This window comes from Mirounga angustirostris, unplaced genomic scaffold (genome assembly GCF_029215605.1).
Source record: "Mirounga angustirostris isolate CCGP_5_RB_7025 unplaced genomic scaffold, mMirAng1.0.hap1 SCAF_8, whole genome shotgun sequence".
Lineage (NCBI taxonomy): Eukaryota > Metazoa > Chordata > Mammalia > Carnivora > Phocidae > Mirounga > Mirounga angustirostris.
Window position 1 is genome coordinate 3,686,619 of NW_026991716.1, and position 17,069 is coordinate 3,703,687.

Below are 17,069 nucleotides of genomic sequence, written 5' to 3' on the forward strand. Positions count from 1 at the left end.
GTATCTCGATTGTGGTAATGGTTTCATGGGTACACATATGTCAAAACTTAATCACACGGTACACTTCAGTTTGCTGCATAGTACTTACTATAGCTCAATAAAGCAGTTTTTAAAAATCTACATCTTAGGGACACCTGGGTGGCTCAGTCAGTTAGGCATCCAACTCGATTTCGGCTCAGGTCATGATCTCAGGGTTGTGAGATCCAGCCCCGCGTGGGGACCCACCTCAAGCCCCACATCAGGTTCTGCACTCAGTGGGGAATCTGCTTGAGATTCTCTCTCTCCCTCTCCCTCTATGTCTTCCCACCACGCTCTCTCTCTCTCTAAAATAAATAAATCTTTAAAAAATTTTAAAAATAAAATAAAAAATAAAAATCTCTATTTTATTAACACCAAAATATTCATGTATCACTATATTCCCACAAAGACCTTAGACAGTACTGTATAACAGCTAGGAGATTTTAACCCTAAACCCTGTTGTACAAAATCTCACGTTTACATCACCAGCTCACATAACAGCTCATTAGTTCTTCTCAGACTGAGTTCTGGAGAATGTGTTTTCCTTATGAGAACACATTCCCAGCCCCTACCCACCTAGCCCCCTGTTCAGTCTGTCATTCAGAAACTTCCATTTTCCCTAATCTTGTTTTTCTACATTATCTCAAGAGAATATCAATAGTGAAACCAAAATAGGAGTTTCCCAGTTTCAGAAACTCAAGAAAAGGTGAGGACCCCGCAGTTAATGACACACAGATGGCTGTTGTTGACACGCACCTGAGCTGACTTGTTGCAGATGACACCGTGAATCTCCAAGTAGCTGAAGGTTAACTCGAGCTGCAATTGAAAGAAAGACCTGAAATGAATGAGGGTGGCAAAACCTATAATTTAAGGTAAAAATGCTACAATTAGAAACAGTCTGAGAGCAAAACAAGGTACTGGGCATCTTCGGAAGGCAGGCTGGCTTAACTAGTCTCCATTGGTGCACTTAAGATATGACCTTGATTTAGCGTATTTCAGAAAAGTATTCTCGGGCGCCTGGGTGGCTCAGTCGTTAAGCGTCTGCCTTCGGCTCAGGTCATGATCCCAGAGTCCTGGGATCAAGTCCCACATCGGGCTCCCTGCTCAGCGGGGAGCCTGCTTCTCCCTCTGCCTCTCTCTCTCTGTCTTTTATGAATAAATAAATAAAATCTTAAAAAAAAAAAAAAAAAGAAAGAAACGTATTCTTCACTTTACTAAAGGGTTGAAAGGAAGCTACAAGTCTGACTTTTTAAATTTCATCCAGGGACAAACTCAATGGAAAGTCTGAATGAATAAATACTCCATTTATTCACTGAGAAATGAATGTATAAAGTGAGCCATCTAAATAGACGTTTTTCTCCTATTTCAAAATTTTGCTCCAGAAAGTCCCATCAAGGTGACGATGTTGGTTTTCCTTCTCTCTAAACTCTTACCTCTTTGGGTTACACTCTGGCCACTTCCTGGAATCATCATCATTCCTTCCCCATCTTTCATAAAAATGCGTATTTTGAATGGATTTAGAAAAATACAACATGTAGGAATTTAAAACTGTGGTTAAATGAAACACACATAGTTAAGTAAAAATCTTATCTGTGTGTGCAGATAAATGATTTATTTCCTTCCCATTTTAATATTAAGTGATCCTTTCTCTCTTCTCCCATAATCAGCATTTCTTTTTTCTTCAAAATATCTCCAGTCCCACACTCTTCCTATTCTTTATTCTTCCTGGACAATACCCACTAATCTTTCCCCCAATTTTGCAGTCTTTCATCCGACTACAGCGAACAATCCCAGAGCACTCTGTGTTAGAGAAGACTGAGTTAGATTAGTTTATTTGACCTCTTTGCCTTCAAACTAGAAAGGTAAGGGGAAAAGTACCCACCCAGAACCAAACGCACAAGACCCTTAGTTGTGCCCCTGGATGCTATGCTGTACTCTACATATTTGGTAGGATGAACCTTAGAACAGAGAACCCCTGAGTGCCCAGTTAAATATCTTGATGTATAGCACTGAGGGCCAGAGGTAGAAAAGTTATTCTTTCATTATTCACTTAGTCAACCCACAGATATATATGGAAGGCCTACTATGTACCAGGATTGGAGCTGAAAAGAAGAAGGACACATCTCTCTTGTCCTCCAAGAGTCAAACACAGCACTGGAGGCCCATTTTAAACACTCTATTTGAGTAGAAGTCCTCTCACCTACCATTATTATCAAGACCGATGCTCAGCTGGGTTTCGAAAAGTCACCTCAAGCAGGAAATTATTTGACAGAGTGACCACATTTCTTCTTTGAGAAGAATCTATCAGCTGGCCCTACAATGGCATTTCCTCTGGGGGCCACAACCATAAATCCAGGCACCCAACGTCCAATTCAAGTCTCTCCAAAATGGAGGGAGGGGGCCCCTGGGTGGCTCAGTCAGTTGAGCGTCCGACTCTTGATTTCAGCTCGGGTCACGATCTCAGGGTCATGGGATCAAGCCCCGTGTTGGGCTCCATCCTCAGAGGGGAGTCTGCTTGTGATTCTCTCTCTCCCTCTCCCTCTGCCCTTCCATGCACACCCCACTCTCGTTCTCAAATAAATAAATCTTTAAAAATAAATAATAATAAATAACATGGAGAATTTGAAGACACTTGCAAAGCAACTTGAGGGCATAATTTTGCTGAATTATTACGCTCCCCACCACCCAGCCTTTAACAACTGTCTGGTCCTTAACAAGACAGTAATTTCTTTTTACATAATGCGCCTTTATCAATGATCAGTATTTCATAGACACTCTCTCCTTTCACAGCCTATTTCACTGCTATGTGAATTTCACTGCTTGAATTAAATAAATGTACTGTTGGCCTTACAACTGCTATGAATAGGTTTGGAAACAAACCGCTGACCCTCGGTGGGCACTCATTCAACTGGTGGGAGCAGGTGTGGACAGGTCGGGGCGCTCACCACCCAGGAGCTACGAAAGCACAGGGGGCACGAGTCGGCACCATCAGGCATGGCATGGACAGATGTGATCAAGGTGGCCGAGTGAGGTTAGCTGGAGGTCAATTAAGATGCTTCCACGGCACCTAGGCACTGTCACTGGGAGAAGCAAAGCGTCAGGGAGCAGGAAAGCACGGAGACATTCGGCGAGGCTCTGAGGAATGACTTTTCAAGTTTGGCAAGCAAAGAAGGGGCAGAAAAGGGAAGTCCAGGCAGAAGAAAAAGAATCTGCAAAGGTATAGAGGTATCACAAGAACTAGGACCAGGCAGAAGCCAGACACAGAGCCTGTAGTAGGGACAATCCCTGTGTCTGTGATTCTTTGGGCGTCCCAGCTTTCCTAAGAGTGAGGAGGGGCGTCCCTGAGCCAGACTGAAAGAGGCGGTGAGGCTCAAGTCACTCTCTCCGGCCTGGCCACTTCCCCTTTCCTCTTCAACAGTCCCTCACCTGACCCTCCCCAACAAAGCCCCCGCCCACACACACCCAGTTTAAAGAATGGCTCAGGGCAAGATGAGGCAGGAACACCTGAGGATGCTTTTAAGGCAGCACCACAGATGGTCGTGATTGGTCAGATGCAAGGAAGGAATTAATCCAGACTATCGCTAGCCCCCCTCTGCTCTTCCACTCACTCACCCCACCTCTACCGGCCCCCCAGCAAGTCCCCTGCCCACAGGCAATAAGCAAATGGACAGGTGACTGTCCTGCAGGAATGTCCCCCTACTCCACATGGCAGAAGCCTGAGCCTCCGCCACCCACCTTCCGACCTGTTTCCCTCCCCCCACAGCCCCCCCACACCCCTGCTCCCCAAAGCACTGTGCTCTTTCCACCGCTAAACCGTGGACCAGTGGAAGACCCTCGCATCTGCCTGGCTGATGGGGGGGGGGGGGCGATCCTTCAACCCAGCTTCTCTGTGGTCCATCCCTGATCTGATAATTACCCATTCCTGCCCACAAAACGGAGCCGGGGCCTTCTGGGGTGACAGCAAAGTTCTACTTCTTCATCTGGGGGTGACTGCAGCGGTATTTGCTTTGTGATTCATCACAGAGACGTACTTTCCTATTTTGTACATTGGACTGCATATGTGATACGTTTAACAACAGAAAGACAAGAGAGAAAATGTTAATCGGCGCCCAAAGGGAAGACATCTATGCCATAATCAGAACCTACTGTACGGTACTGTTTTGAATATAATCATTTCCCCCAGAAAATTAATGTCATCGACATGGGTTTTGCATCTCAGCCAAGGTATACTGTGGCACATGAAAACCAGGGGGAAACATGAACACAGACCACTTCAGAAGAAAAACGGTTTTTCTCTATTTGTGATGCTGACAATATCAGAAATCAGAACCAATGTCCAAACCACACTAGCCGGGCCAACGTGGAGCACGATACACATCACAGGATGAAGCCAGACCTTCACTCGGGGCAGAGCAAGGGAGGGGGCAGTATGGGATCAGCCAGCAGAAGAGAGGTGGGTGAGGGGCACCTGGGTGGCTCAGTTGGTTAAGCGACTGCCTTCGGCTCAGGTCATGATCCTGGAGTCTCGGGATCGAGTCCCGCATCGGGCTCCCTGCTCAGCGGGGAGTCTGCTTCTCCCTCTGACCCTCCCCCCTCTCATGTGCTTTCTCTCTCTCTCTCTCAAATAAATAAATAAAATCTTTAAAAAAAAAAAAGAAGAAGAAGAGAGGTGAGTGACTGCCCAGGAGGGAAGACACCTTTCCACGTCAGAACATTTTTAAATAGGGGAAATATACTATTCAGGGGCCTTCTACTCAACAGGCTACTTGACTGTTTCTCAAGCTCATAAAATTTCCTTCTGCAATTAATTTTTCACCAGTGGAATAATGGTTCATTCACTTCCTTACAGCCTGCTTTGGGGTGTTTTAATATAAAGGCAACATAGCCCAACACCATTCACATAATAATTGATTTCATTTATGACACATTAGAAACAGACTCACTTTACATTACCAAAAGGGGCAGGGGGAAACGTCATAAAATTTAGCATTTGTATAAACAGAAAGAAAAAAGGCAGGAGGCACCCTGAGCCCTGGACTAGCAAACAGTGGATTGGTATCTGGGCAAAATTAAACAGATCCTTTCAAGAACAAAGTGGTGTCGTGGTCTTTTTCATGGGCAACCCCAGAGTACACACAGAATGCCTGAGACACTCTCCCACCAAGAACGCACCCTCCACAGTGATGAAGGTTATTGCCCACATGTCAAAGCCTTAGAAAAATCTGCCTTTCCTGGACCGAAGGAAATAAGAGCTAGACTTGATGCCGGGTGAGAGAGAAAAATGACCAGAATCCACGAGCCTCAGGGAGCACAAAATGCTTCCCCACTTTTCACGGGATGCTTTTTACACAAGAAGAGGAGAAACGGAGTAAAAACTGTTCGTCATCACAACGCTGAGGTGCTTTCTGGGGAGAAGGAAGGAAAATATGGGTGTGCTAAGAGCACTCTGGACACAGCCTAAATCGTGAAGCCCCATCACTGAAAGTGAGCGTGCGTGCGTGTGTGTGAGCGGAGGAAATGCACCGACGCTTACCTTGGTAGGGATCCGTGCTGTTACAAGGAAGGCTCGGCATGATGTGAGCACCTGCAGGAGAGAAAAGCAGCATCAGTGTAGGTACTACCAGCAGGACTGGGAGGCTCTGGTGTCACCCACAAGACTGAGGGACACTAAGGCACTGAGAGGCCACGGGGCTTGGCTCCTGGCATGTGAGAACACTAAGTGAACTGGGACGGCTTGTTGGCCATGAAGAACTAGTTTTACTCAAGAGTCGCTGTACGAAGGTCTCCCCCGAACAAATCGCTTGTGAAATCTCAAGACAAGCAATCGGTCAACAGCCCAAAGGACCAGGAGATTACGTCAGCTGAGTCAACAAGACAGTTCTCTGTGATACTAAAATACAGAGATCTTATAGGAAGACAGTCATGAGCCTCCGTGCATCAACAGCAAACTGAAGGAAGAAGCCAAGTGTTCATGCACACTTTCCAATCACAACCACCAGCCACACTGGCCCTCCTGCTTCCCTTTCTCTGTACACCAGCAGGGAACATTTACACGAGGCCCAGGCAGCGTAACGGAGAGGCTTCTAAGCTGTCCCCGGCTATGTCTCTCAGCGGGCTTCTCTCAGTCCTCGAGAGAACGTTTATGGACGTTCCAATTCCAAAACCGCTAAGAACATCTACGGAGCCCAGAGGACCCCACGTGCCCAGCGGAGGCTAGAAATGGTTTGAAGCCAGGCCTGGAGCAGGGATCCCACGTCCACAACCGCAAAGATCTAAACGCGCTTGGAGGCCCAGGCAGGCCCCAGGGCCTTTGCAGTGAAGAGGAGTCCCTGACACTTAGGTTTTGACGGGAGAACTGGCTTTTTCATTTCCCAAAGAACCTCCTCGTCACTAAATTTATTATTTACAATACAGCGCACACATTTCTCTCTTCCAGGGGCACTAACACAAGCAACCCCCAGTCTTGTCGTGAATCTTACACCCACGGAACCTCCACATAGAGGTAAAATTGTAACCAGGTCGTAAGACTCACATGCCCAAAGAGGACTCTATCACCTGTGACCTAAAACCCCCTTGTTTACCGTCTCAGTGTCTAATCTGAGAGCAGGTCCAGAGAAATTCATCACATTTGCCAGCCTGTGAGGCGCTGGGACTGGATCCTGTGACCCCTGACCCCCAGCGTATTAGATCTCTACACCTTCTCCTCACATGCGCAGTATGTTCAATGCCAAAAGCCCCAGACAGGAACATGCAGCCTTTCCAGCATTTGGAAAAATATATTACGCTCTGTGAACATTCCTGCAAATGGAGACTGGTCCCACGACATCCAGGATCATGTTACAAGCACAGTAGTAGTGACAATGACCAATACCGCTGGGTACACATCCCTAATCCTCTAAGAGCGAGACACAGTTATTATCCCCATTTTAACAAGAAGAAATGAAGGCACAGAGAGCTTACGTAACTTCCCAGGGGACCAGCAAGCAGGTGGTGGAGCTGGGATTGGAACCCAGTGTGGTCTGGGTCCAGACACTGGGCTTCTAATTCCTTATACGGACTCTCAAATTTTCCAGAACCCACTTCCTTAAGAGTCTACACACACGCAAACACAGCTGAGTCACAGGACTTTAAAGCCAGAAGGAAGCAAACAGGTAAAAGCGTCATGGGGAGGATGAGGGATGTTTGAGGATCACAAGGAAAAGAACCCGTCCCTACCGGTCGGCCTGTCTGTCTCTGTCTTCTGTCTGCCTACCTGATTCTATCTGCGTATCTCTCAGTCTGTGTGTGTCTCTCCCCCTTTTCCACGCCCTGCCGCACCTGCTACTCCCCCCACTCCCCCACGCTCCCCAGCCTCTCATTCTCCCGCCCCTCCTCTGGTACACTCCCCTGCACTCTGCCCTCATTTCCCAGAGCCTCCCCTATGCTAAACACTTGGGAGCTTGCGTCTTATTTGTGCCGATTGCCAAACAGTAGACACCAATCACAGAGGAAATACCGCATTCCAGAAGAATATTTCATTTGTAACACGGTCACAGAGACCCTTGAACAAAACGCAAAATAAAAACGACAAGGCACCTTTTGACATGGTTAAGCAGTGAGCACCTCGGTAATTAAGTGATTACAAGGTCCCCTGTGTGAATCTAGTAAGTCTTAGAAACTAATCTCAAACGAGCACCCAAGCAACTGCAATCGCCAGCACCGGGCGTGGGTTGGCCTCTCGCCCCTCTGTCCGTGCTGCACTCCCTCCGGGGAACGAAGTCTCCCACAAGCAGCAAGGCCATCCGACGACCTGCCTGCCTTCTCTGGATCAGCCCTCTCCAGATCAGTCACCCCAGCGGGCTTCTAGGTGCCACAGAACACGGTATTAACTGGGTCAGTACACTTCTTACAAGGGAGGATTTAAAAAAAACCCAGAATGTTCCTACAGATTCACTTTTTGAATAAAGAGCAATCCATCTCTTGACCACACGTAGACATACGATGTTCTCATGATCACTGCTGCTTTCCCTCAAGCAACAACAGAGTCTGCAGTCTGTGGTCCTGTGTGCCAACTCCCTTTCTTTAAGAATATTTTTTAAGCACGCAGTGTCCTCCAGAAGTGTACACAGTGTCCTTTGGAATTTGGACACAGGCCAAAAGAATTTGTTTGAAAAGAGCCACATCCATGTGGGAGCCCGGGCTTTCAAGGAAGAAGCTTTCTGCCGGCTGGTCCCCATTTCTGGTGATCACCTCCGGTCCCCAGAGGCATGAGGACTGGTCTGGGAAAGTCGGGAAGGGGGTGGGGTGGGGTGGATGAAATCCTCGGAAGCTGACCCAGCCTTTCCCACTACCTGTGAGCACAACAGTGTAGCAATACTTTGCAGCAAGAATGAAACAGTACAAATGCTATCATTCCAACAATCATGCCTCTTGCCCCATCAGTGCAAACTGGGCGAATAAATGGGGCCACGTTCATGCTGGGAATCCCAAAGAACTTGGTCTCCTAGCTTTCCTGTTCAGCTCCAAGACCGCCCTGGGATCTGCGGTCTTGGGGGCCCTACAGTGCATACATATGGCGATCACACAGGAAAACTCCTCTGATCCTGACTGATGCTGATAATGAACACCACGTTGGTGCTGGGAGTAACAAGCACCTTCCTTGCAGGGTGACCAAATCCTCCCATTTGCCCAGGATGTTTCTAGCCTGAGCACTGAGAATCCCGTGTCCCAGAAACCCAGGACCCTTGCTCAGCCTCCGTGCATGGGTTTTGGAATCAGGAAGGCAGATTTAAATTCTGGCTCTACTACTCTCCAGCGGTTTAACCCTGACGGAGTTAGTGAACTTGCCGATGCTTCGATGGGCTCATCTGCACAACAAGAAGAATATTCCTCTGCAGGACTGATGCTCTTGTTTTAAGCACGATTTAAGTGTACTGACCTGGTGAAGATACGGCCCTAGCCCAGCGCCCAGAAGGTCTCTGCCAAATACCAGCTCTTCTTTCATTATAACTGATGTGATCACATCTTAAATTTCGATTCCCAAATTAAGTAGTTACACTTCTTGAATTTTTAAGTAACAGTTTTTGGCAGCAGAACAATACAAACAACAAAACCCACCAAGATTCTGAGACATCCTCTAGGCTGAAATTTTCAGTTCAATATATTTTCTTGCAAAGTTTAAAAAAAAAGGGGGGGGATAGAGGGCATCAGAAGAAATATCTGTGCTTAATCAAGGAAACTTAGTCACCAAGGGCAAGCAACCTCCCTCCCACCTCCTCTGGGGAGGCCCATTCTTCCACAAAGGTCTTAGCATGCAAACCACATCTTCAACCCCTATAATGAATTTCCTCTCCCTGTCATTGAAATGCAAGCAGCAGCCTTTGCGCCCTCTGAGGTTTCTCCACTCAACTTTTAACTTCAAAATTTCACTTGGAAACATTTATAAAAATCCTCCCCACTGCTAAGACTCACAGCTTAGCAGAGAAGCCTAAATTTTCTTGTGGAAATGATATATAATGAGGTGGAAATGATATATAATGAGGTGGGCTATGGAGCCCTCTCACTGCACACTTATTAAAAACTGAAATAAATACCTGTTTCACCCTCTTTAATAACTCCATTGCCTAAAGCCTACCGCCGCACAGGTAATCCATAAATTCATGCCACCTAAATCCACATTCTCTCACACAGTTCGCTAAGAACGCCTTTCCTTTAAAACTGGGTTCTACCCGGCAAACATTCAAAAAAGGGTCTTATACCCCCAAAGTTCTAATTTGCAAGCAAACTAAATGATGGATGCCATTTAATTCGTTTACCCTCTTCCAGACTCCCAGCGATGCTCCAAGGGCATCACGGACAAGACCTCTTTAATCCAAGACCCGGGGGAGAGAGACGGGCAGGTGGTGAGGACCACTATCACCACCGTGGAGTTATGATTGACAGATGCCCAGAGCCTTGTGCAAGATCTGCCAGAAAGTTGACAGAGAATATCAAGTCTCTCCTGGCCCTGAGCCTCTTAACATCCCACTGTACCCAGCCATGACGACCATCACCCTCTGTAGCTAAAGCAGGAGGACGCTTCACCCAAAAGGAATACAAACAATCCATCACTTCCGTGCAATTTCTGGCCCCCGATCCCTTATAAAACTGGATCACCGGGGCACCTGGGTGGCTCAGTCGTTAAGCGTCTGCCTTCGGCTCAGGTCATGATCCCAGGGTCCTGGGATCAAGCCCCGCATCAGGCTCCCTGCTCCACGGGAAGCCCGCTTCTCCCTCTCCCACCCCACCCCCCCCCCGCTTGTGTTCCCTCTCTCGCTGTGTCTCTCTCAGTCAAATAAATAAATAAAATCTTAAAAAAAAAAAAAAAAAAAAAACTGGATCACCATACTACTGAGTGTCTGTCTCTCTCTGTCATTAATAGATGTGCCCTAACAAGGCAGGATGGTCTAGAACTCAGGATCTAAAAATTACAGCCTATGGGCCAAATCCCGCACGCCCCCTATTTTTACAAATAAAGTTTTATTGGGACACAGCCACACCATTTGTTTGAGGTATTGTCTCTGGCTGCTTTCACACTACAAAGGCAGAGTTGAAGCGACAAGAGATTTTTAGGGCACACAAAGCCTAAAATACTTACTATCTGGTCCCACACAGAAAAAGTTTGCCAAGCCCTGGCCTAGCGGTTTAAAGGAAAAACCCTGGAGTCGGGCGGTGGTCAGCATTTCAACTCGGTCTACTATCTGTGTACTTGGGCGAATGACTTGAGGAACGACGTTTCCCCTCCTGCCATATGGGAGCAGTCATCGTACCTACACCCACGGAGGCGTGAGGGCCCCGCGGGTCCGTCGTACGGTAAAGCGCTCAGAGAGCGCTCGCAGATGAGATGCAATGGAGTGTGCGTATCTGTACATCTCAACGTTACAATAAAACCGTGAATGCCCACAACCGTGTTAAGCCACGAGAGACTTGCCCACATGTAGCCTGGGCCAGCCTCAACCCAGCTGAGGGTCCAAACGGAACAAATCACTACCTTTATGGACCTCAATGCCCCGAAACTAGAATAAGAGCGTTGGAAGAGGTGCCCGTGTCCCCGTCCTACACTTGGGGCCCGTGACGTAGGCCCACTGTGGGGCTCCCCCGGTTCCTGGACCCTGCTCCTCTCTGGTGTGTGTGGACGGCTGGGAAGGGCAAGTCCCCAGGAAATATCTGCCGAGAGGAATCAGTTCCTTCGTGGGGCCCTACTCGCTGGACCGACAGATGCTCCCTCCACAGGGGAGTGAGGAAGCCACTTGAGTCGGGCTTTGACTCTCTCACACCTGTGCAAATCCGTTTCTTTTTCACCTGGTTACTTCCGCCATTGTGCAGAACACACAGCTCGTCAGACACATCACTTCCTTCCCTCTGCAGGCCCATCACTGCAACTTGTAAGGCATTTCCGACGCATGAAAGAAACCAAACATATTTAATGTTCCTCCACAGACGAATATGTGGCTACTTCAAAACCAATTCTCCTGATGTCACTCCATATCAGATCTTCTTGTCAAAGCACCAGCTAACACAAAACTCTGGAATATGTCACACTGATTCTATTATAAGGACAAATTCATGTCAAGCAGAATTAGCCCTAGAAAGGGACCACCTCCTAGGCTATAACAAGATGAGTCCGATCCCCAGCTGCAGCCCCTCGGGGTGCAGGTGGGCTCACGTCGGGCCTCAGGGCTGGAGAATTCCTGCCCAGAACTCTCAGCCCTGGGTGGGCGCTGGGGAAGGGGTCAGTCATCCCCGTCCTGTTTATGTTCTAAATGAATTCAACAGAAGAGTCAGAGCCATGCAAGGAATACACAAAACATACAACACGAAGGAAACGGTCGTATTAACCCTGTTAATTAACAGAACTTCTCCTGCGTCCCCAACACAGGACCAGCCAGTCTCTTCTTGAACATGAGAGTCACTAGAACCCAATTCTAGCTAAAAATCACAGAGCTGAGCGGATCTGGGGAAGGGTGTATCCAATTCCTTTATTTTACAGATGAGGAAACAGACCGGGAAGCGTTAAAGGATTGGTCAGCACGCATTAGAGTTCTTCTTTGTTTCAAGCAACAGAATTTTAAACACAAATTTAAAAAAAAGGGCGTGGGGGTAGTTGTCATAATCCAAAAAAAACCCAAAAACCAAAAAACAAAACAAGAAATAACCAGAGCTCAAGAAGGACAGAAACCAAATCAACTCTACAGATCCCTTCTGGCTGCCCCTATCAGGTGGATGGACTCCAATCACTTTTCATCCATGTATAACCCCAGAGGTGAGGCGAGGACCTCCTATCCCAGGCATGGCATCCAACTGGGACCACAAAGAATCACGTGAAAGAAAAGACAAGTAACCATGACAGTGTAGTGACAAAGAACGCTGGCTCCAGAGGCAGAGAGCCCGGGGATGAATGCCCACTAGACCACTTACTAGCAGCTGTGTGAACTTGGACAGATTACTTAGCCTCTCTGTGCCCGGGGCTCCTCCTCTGTAAAAGCATGGAGACAATATCACCTATCCAGACACCATATGTGAGGTACTCAGAACAAAACCAGTTACACAACAGAGTCCAATAAAGGCGTGTCCTTGGACAAGTTTACAAGGATAATTACAGCTAACAACTGGCTATATGGCAGAGTTGGAACAAGAAGTTAGTTTCACCGTCTTTTACCAGAATTCTGTTGCTGTGGTCTCTCCCCAACCTGCACCATTTCACGTTATCAGCCCATGTTTCCCAGCCTTATACCCTCATCTTTCTAGCCAAGAAGACACAGAAGTCACTTCCTTATTCTTCCTCTTTTGTTACATTAGCACCGTCATCCAATTTAAAAAGCACAATTTTCTTTCCTTCTCTCGGAGCAAATTTATGAAATACTTTTCCACTTTGCAAAAGTGTGGTGGCATATGGTGGGGGGACTGATTTAGATTTAATACTGCTACATACATAATCAGAGAGAGATTTTTCATGAAATTCAGAGATAAGAAATTGGGAGAGAAAGAAAAGAAGACTGAGAGTAACTGTATCAAGAAATCCATAATTTTTATTTTTATTTTAGAGAGCACTCGCACAAGTGGGGTAATGGGGGAGAACAGGGACTAAGAGAATCTTAAGCAGGCTTCACGCCCAGCACGGAGCCCGATGTGGGGCTCGATCTCACGACCCTGAGATCATGACCTGAGCTGAAATCAAGAGTCGGATGCTTAACCAACTGAGTCACCCAGACGCCCCTGCACATAGTTTTCAAACTGAGGGCTGCAGACCATTGGCAGGTGGTTCAATCATCAGTAGAGCTTAACAAGTATCTTAATAAAATGGACTAAACTGAACTAGAAGCAAAAAAGAAAATCAAGTGCTTTGCAAGTGAATGCCATAAGCCCCTGTTTCATGAAACTTTTGTTCCAGAGGCATCGGCGTGCACACTGTCTCATGCGTGTGTGTGCGTGTGTGCGTGTAGCATGCGCACGCGCGTGTGCGCGCGTGCGTGTGTGTGCACACGCACGCACCTGCATGCACCATGCGTAGGAGAGGTGCTTCTCAAAACCAGTATCAAACAGAGCCCTTCCTGGAGTCCAGGTTTTGAGAGTCTGATAATCCTGATTTATGACACCTGTAAGCAAGATCCACCATGAGGCTATGGAAGAAGCTGAGGCAGCAACACGGGCTTTGCGGTCAGACAGAGCTCGGGACAAACCCCGGCTTTGCCATCCCGTGAGCTGGGAGGCAACGGGCAGGTTACTTGAGGTCTCCAGGCTGCAGGACCCTCCCCTCTAAATTAGAAACGACATTCATCCTTGTGTAAGAATTAAGGATGACCTATGGAATGCTAAGCCTACAGCAGACATCAGTGTAAACGAGCCGTTATAACTATCCTGATGCTTACAGAGTATAGCTCTGGAAGTGATCGCTAGGAATAAAAAAATCGAGACCTAAGAGACATGTGCAAACTTGCTAGTTAGAGACAGAGCCAAGCCCAGATGCTCAGTCTCCTGGGCTCAGCTTTGTTCACAACACCTCAAACTCCAGGATGTAGCATGAGTCACTGCAAGGGAGATTATTCCCATGGTAACTGCAGCCTCCCAGAGAATTAGAAGATGATTTGCATTTCTGTGAGGGATGGAGTGAAACCGATACGGAGGAGGAGGACTTTGGACTCAAACCAAAGCTGAGTCACTTGAAAACTCCCCCACCGATCAGTTACATAATCCCTCTGCACCTTACTTTTCTTACCTGTAAAATGGGTAGAGCACAGCCTCTGTAGGACAGTTGTGAGGATTACAGGGGAAAACCTGTGAGACCCTAGCATTCTCTTAGACCCTCTTACCCGCATTCGCAGATGATGCTAACACTTATGTCATCGGGGGTCAGTGATGCCCCCCTCCCAGGGCTCCGGAGAGGTACCGCCCAGCCTGAGTTCTGACTCCACTGCTCACAAGTGTGCGTGATTTGGGGACAGGGCTCTCTGTGCCTCACTTCTCACCTGTAGGATGGGGGACTGTAATACCTACCTGATTGCAGTTTGGGGGATGATTAAACAACAGACGCTGGGAGCAGTGTTGCCGATAATAGGCATTAGCATCCCCATCGTGCACCCTGAGTGCCTCAGGTGGCCGCTCAGCCATTCCCAGGCTGTGTTATCTATTGCTCAAGACTGCACCACCTCGAGGATTTCTAATTCGGCCTCCCACTCAAACGACAACCTTCTAATTTCTCCTCAAAGTGCAATCCACAGGCCAGAGGGGCTGGCACCCCTTAGGAGCTTGTTAAAATGCAGAATCTGAGGCCCCATCCCAGACCCACGGCATGAGAATCTGCATTTTAACAAGATCCCTGGGTGATTTCTATGCACAGGACAGTTAACCAAGCACTTGTATCTTGTTCCTCTACTCAGCTAGCCCACCACCCTGTTCCTAATCCCTGCACGGCTGGGCCATTGACCATTCCACATCCTTCCTCCCCATCAGCCCCAGCCCCTTCATCCCACAGAAACCTCCCTGAAACCATTCCTCCACTGTTAGTCCCTTCCTTGTCCTTGCATTACGCCCACAGAGAAAAACCTCAACTCTGGATGGACCCGCCCGGCTGCCGATCCCATGCCTGCCGAGGTGGCTGCCAAGCACCTCGGTTAGAGAAGAGCTCTAACCCAGCAAGCGGGCTCCTTTGACTGGGAAGACGGCTTTGCCTCCTACTTCACTGAGAAAACAGAAATGATCAGAACAGATCGCTGACCATCCCACCCCAAACCTCTGTGCCGTTGTACACCTGCAGCTGCCTCCGCCCGCCCTCCTCCTCCTCTCCCTCTGAAGCGCAGGAGGTAAATGCCCATCCCTTCCCCTGGGCTCTGGATTACATCCACCCACCTGTCCTGGAACCTTAAGCATCAGAGTTTGCCTTCCCTCCCATATCTAAATGTCCAAATACGGAGGCACCAAGATCTAGAGCTAGACCCTGGGTCCTACACACCTCTTCTGAGCCCAACTTCTCAACAAGGGTCTTAATCTTCCCACCCCAAATCCTCTCCCCTACCATTCAAAGTGGGCTTCTGTCCCCACAGCTCCGCTGGAATTACTCCTGCTGAGGTCCCGATCACCTCTTGCTTGCTAAACCCAGTGTATGGTTTTCAGCATTTGCTCACTACACTGCTCCTGGGCATGGCACAGAGCTGAACGAGACCTGCCCTCCGCCCGGGCACAGCCCTGATGCTGGCAGATCTCTCTTCCACAGGTTTTCCACCCGCCTCTCTGGTCATTCCTAGTTGCATGTCCGTTCCCCACTCCCCGCTACCTTCCATCCTCTCCCACGACACCACTCCATCCCAGATCCAGGCCAGCCCAGGCCCCTCTGGGACCATCAGACCTATCTATCCCACTACACTGGAATGCGGGGATGTCTCTCCAACCCTCAAGCTCCGCACATCCTCGACTAAACTGGTGGTCTTTCTTCCAGAATCCACTTCTCCTCCAACACTCTGAGCTCAGGGATGCGCGTGGCCAGCCACACAGTTTCTCCAGCCAGAGATCCAGGCATGGCCACCTTCGCTCCCTACCTCATCCTTCACCCAGTTCAATGCCATCCACACATCCCTTAAATCCACTCACTTGTCTCCATCTCCACTGTGATGACTCTGTTCAGACCACCCTCATCTTGTTCCTGCGCCGGCAGCAACTGCCTCCTAACACTCGGCCTCAGCAACTGCCTTGGTCGGACCCTGCTGGGCTCTGAAACCCACACGTTGCCATATTCTTTCTGTGCTAAGCTCTTCAGTGGCTCTGAGCATCCCCTCACTCCCTCTCCTCCCCATCCAGCCACACCGGCCTTCTGCTGGTGCTCGCAAGGGGAGGGTCCTGCCCCCACCTGCTTCAAAGGCTCTCCCCACCCCACCCCCTTCTTTACCTTCACCTTGTTCACACCTACTCATCCTTTGGATCCCAACCTAAAGGACTTCCCGAAGACAGTTCAGGCTATAGCAGGTGTCCCTATCCTATGCTCTCGCAGCATCTGCACATTTCCTTAGTAACACCTAGTGCAATTTTAATTATCGGTGGAATTATGCATTTAATATCTCCCAACCCCACCAAACTGTAAGGTGCCTGAGAGCAGGGACCATATCTGTCCTCTTCAAAGCTACATTTCCCCGTGCCTGGCACAAAGCAGGGGTTCAAGTATCTGGACAGATCTTCCCCACCCCCTTTCCAGATGTGAAAATTCAGGATTTTAGAAGATAAAAGTTTGCTACAGTCTGTGAAACCGATTAGAAAAATTCCGGCTTGCCTGTTTATTCCTCTAGCCTACCATGTCAGTGACACATTCTTCCTACTTAACAGGCATACCCTAGAAGGAAAGTACCTGAAAATCTTGTTTGCAGCTCACCTTGACCCACTTCAAACGCATCTACTAGCTAATTCCCAACTTACCTGTCAAAACGAAGAGCAACAGAACAAGAAAAGATTACCTAGCAGAGGAGAGGTTTAGAAGTGCCAAATGCTGACATCCTGCCTTTTGCCTACTGTGTGCAAGGAACTTCTTCACTCACTAATTCACCACAGAG

General features: G+C 48.3%; 1 protein-coding gene across 6 annotated transcripts in view; it reads right to left on the minus strand.

Moving 5' to 3' along the window:
* The window catches only part of CARMIL1 (capping protein regulator and myosin 1 linker 1), a 307,660-nt gene that overhangs the window by 188,374 nt on the left and 102,217 nt on the right, over window positions 1-17,069 (minus strand). For all 6 annotated transcript variants that reach the window (XM_064597073.1, XM_064597072.1, XM_064597074.1 and 3 more), the window contains exons 3-4: window positions 5,552-5,602; window positions 775-834 (exon numbers count right to left, since the gene is read on the minus strand). In XM_064597073.1, the coding sequence (XP_064453143.1) occupies window positions 775-834; window positions 5,552-5,602 (111 nt within the window). The remainder of the gene's footprint in view (window positions 1-774; window positions 835-5,551; window positions 5,603-17,069) is intronic.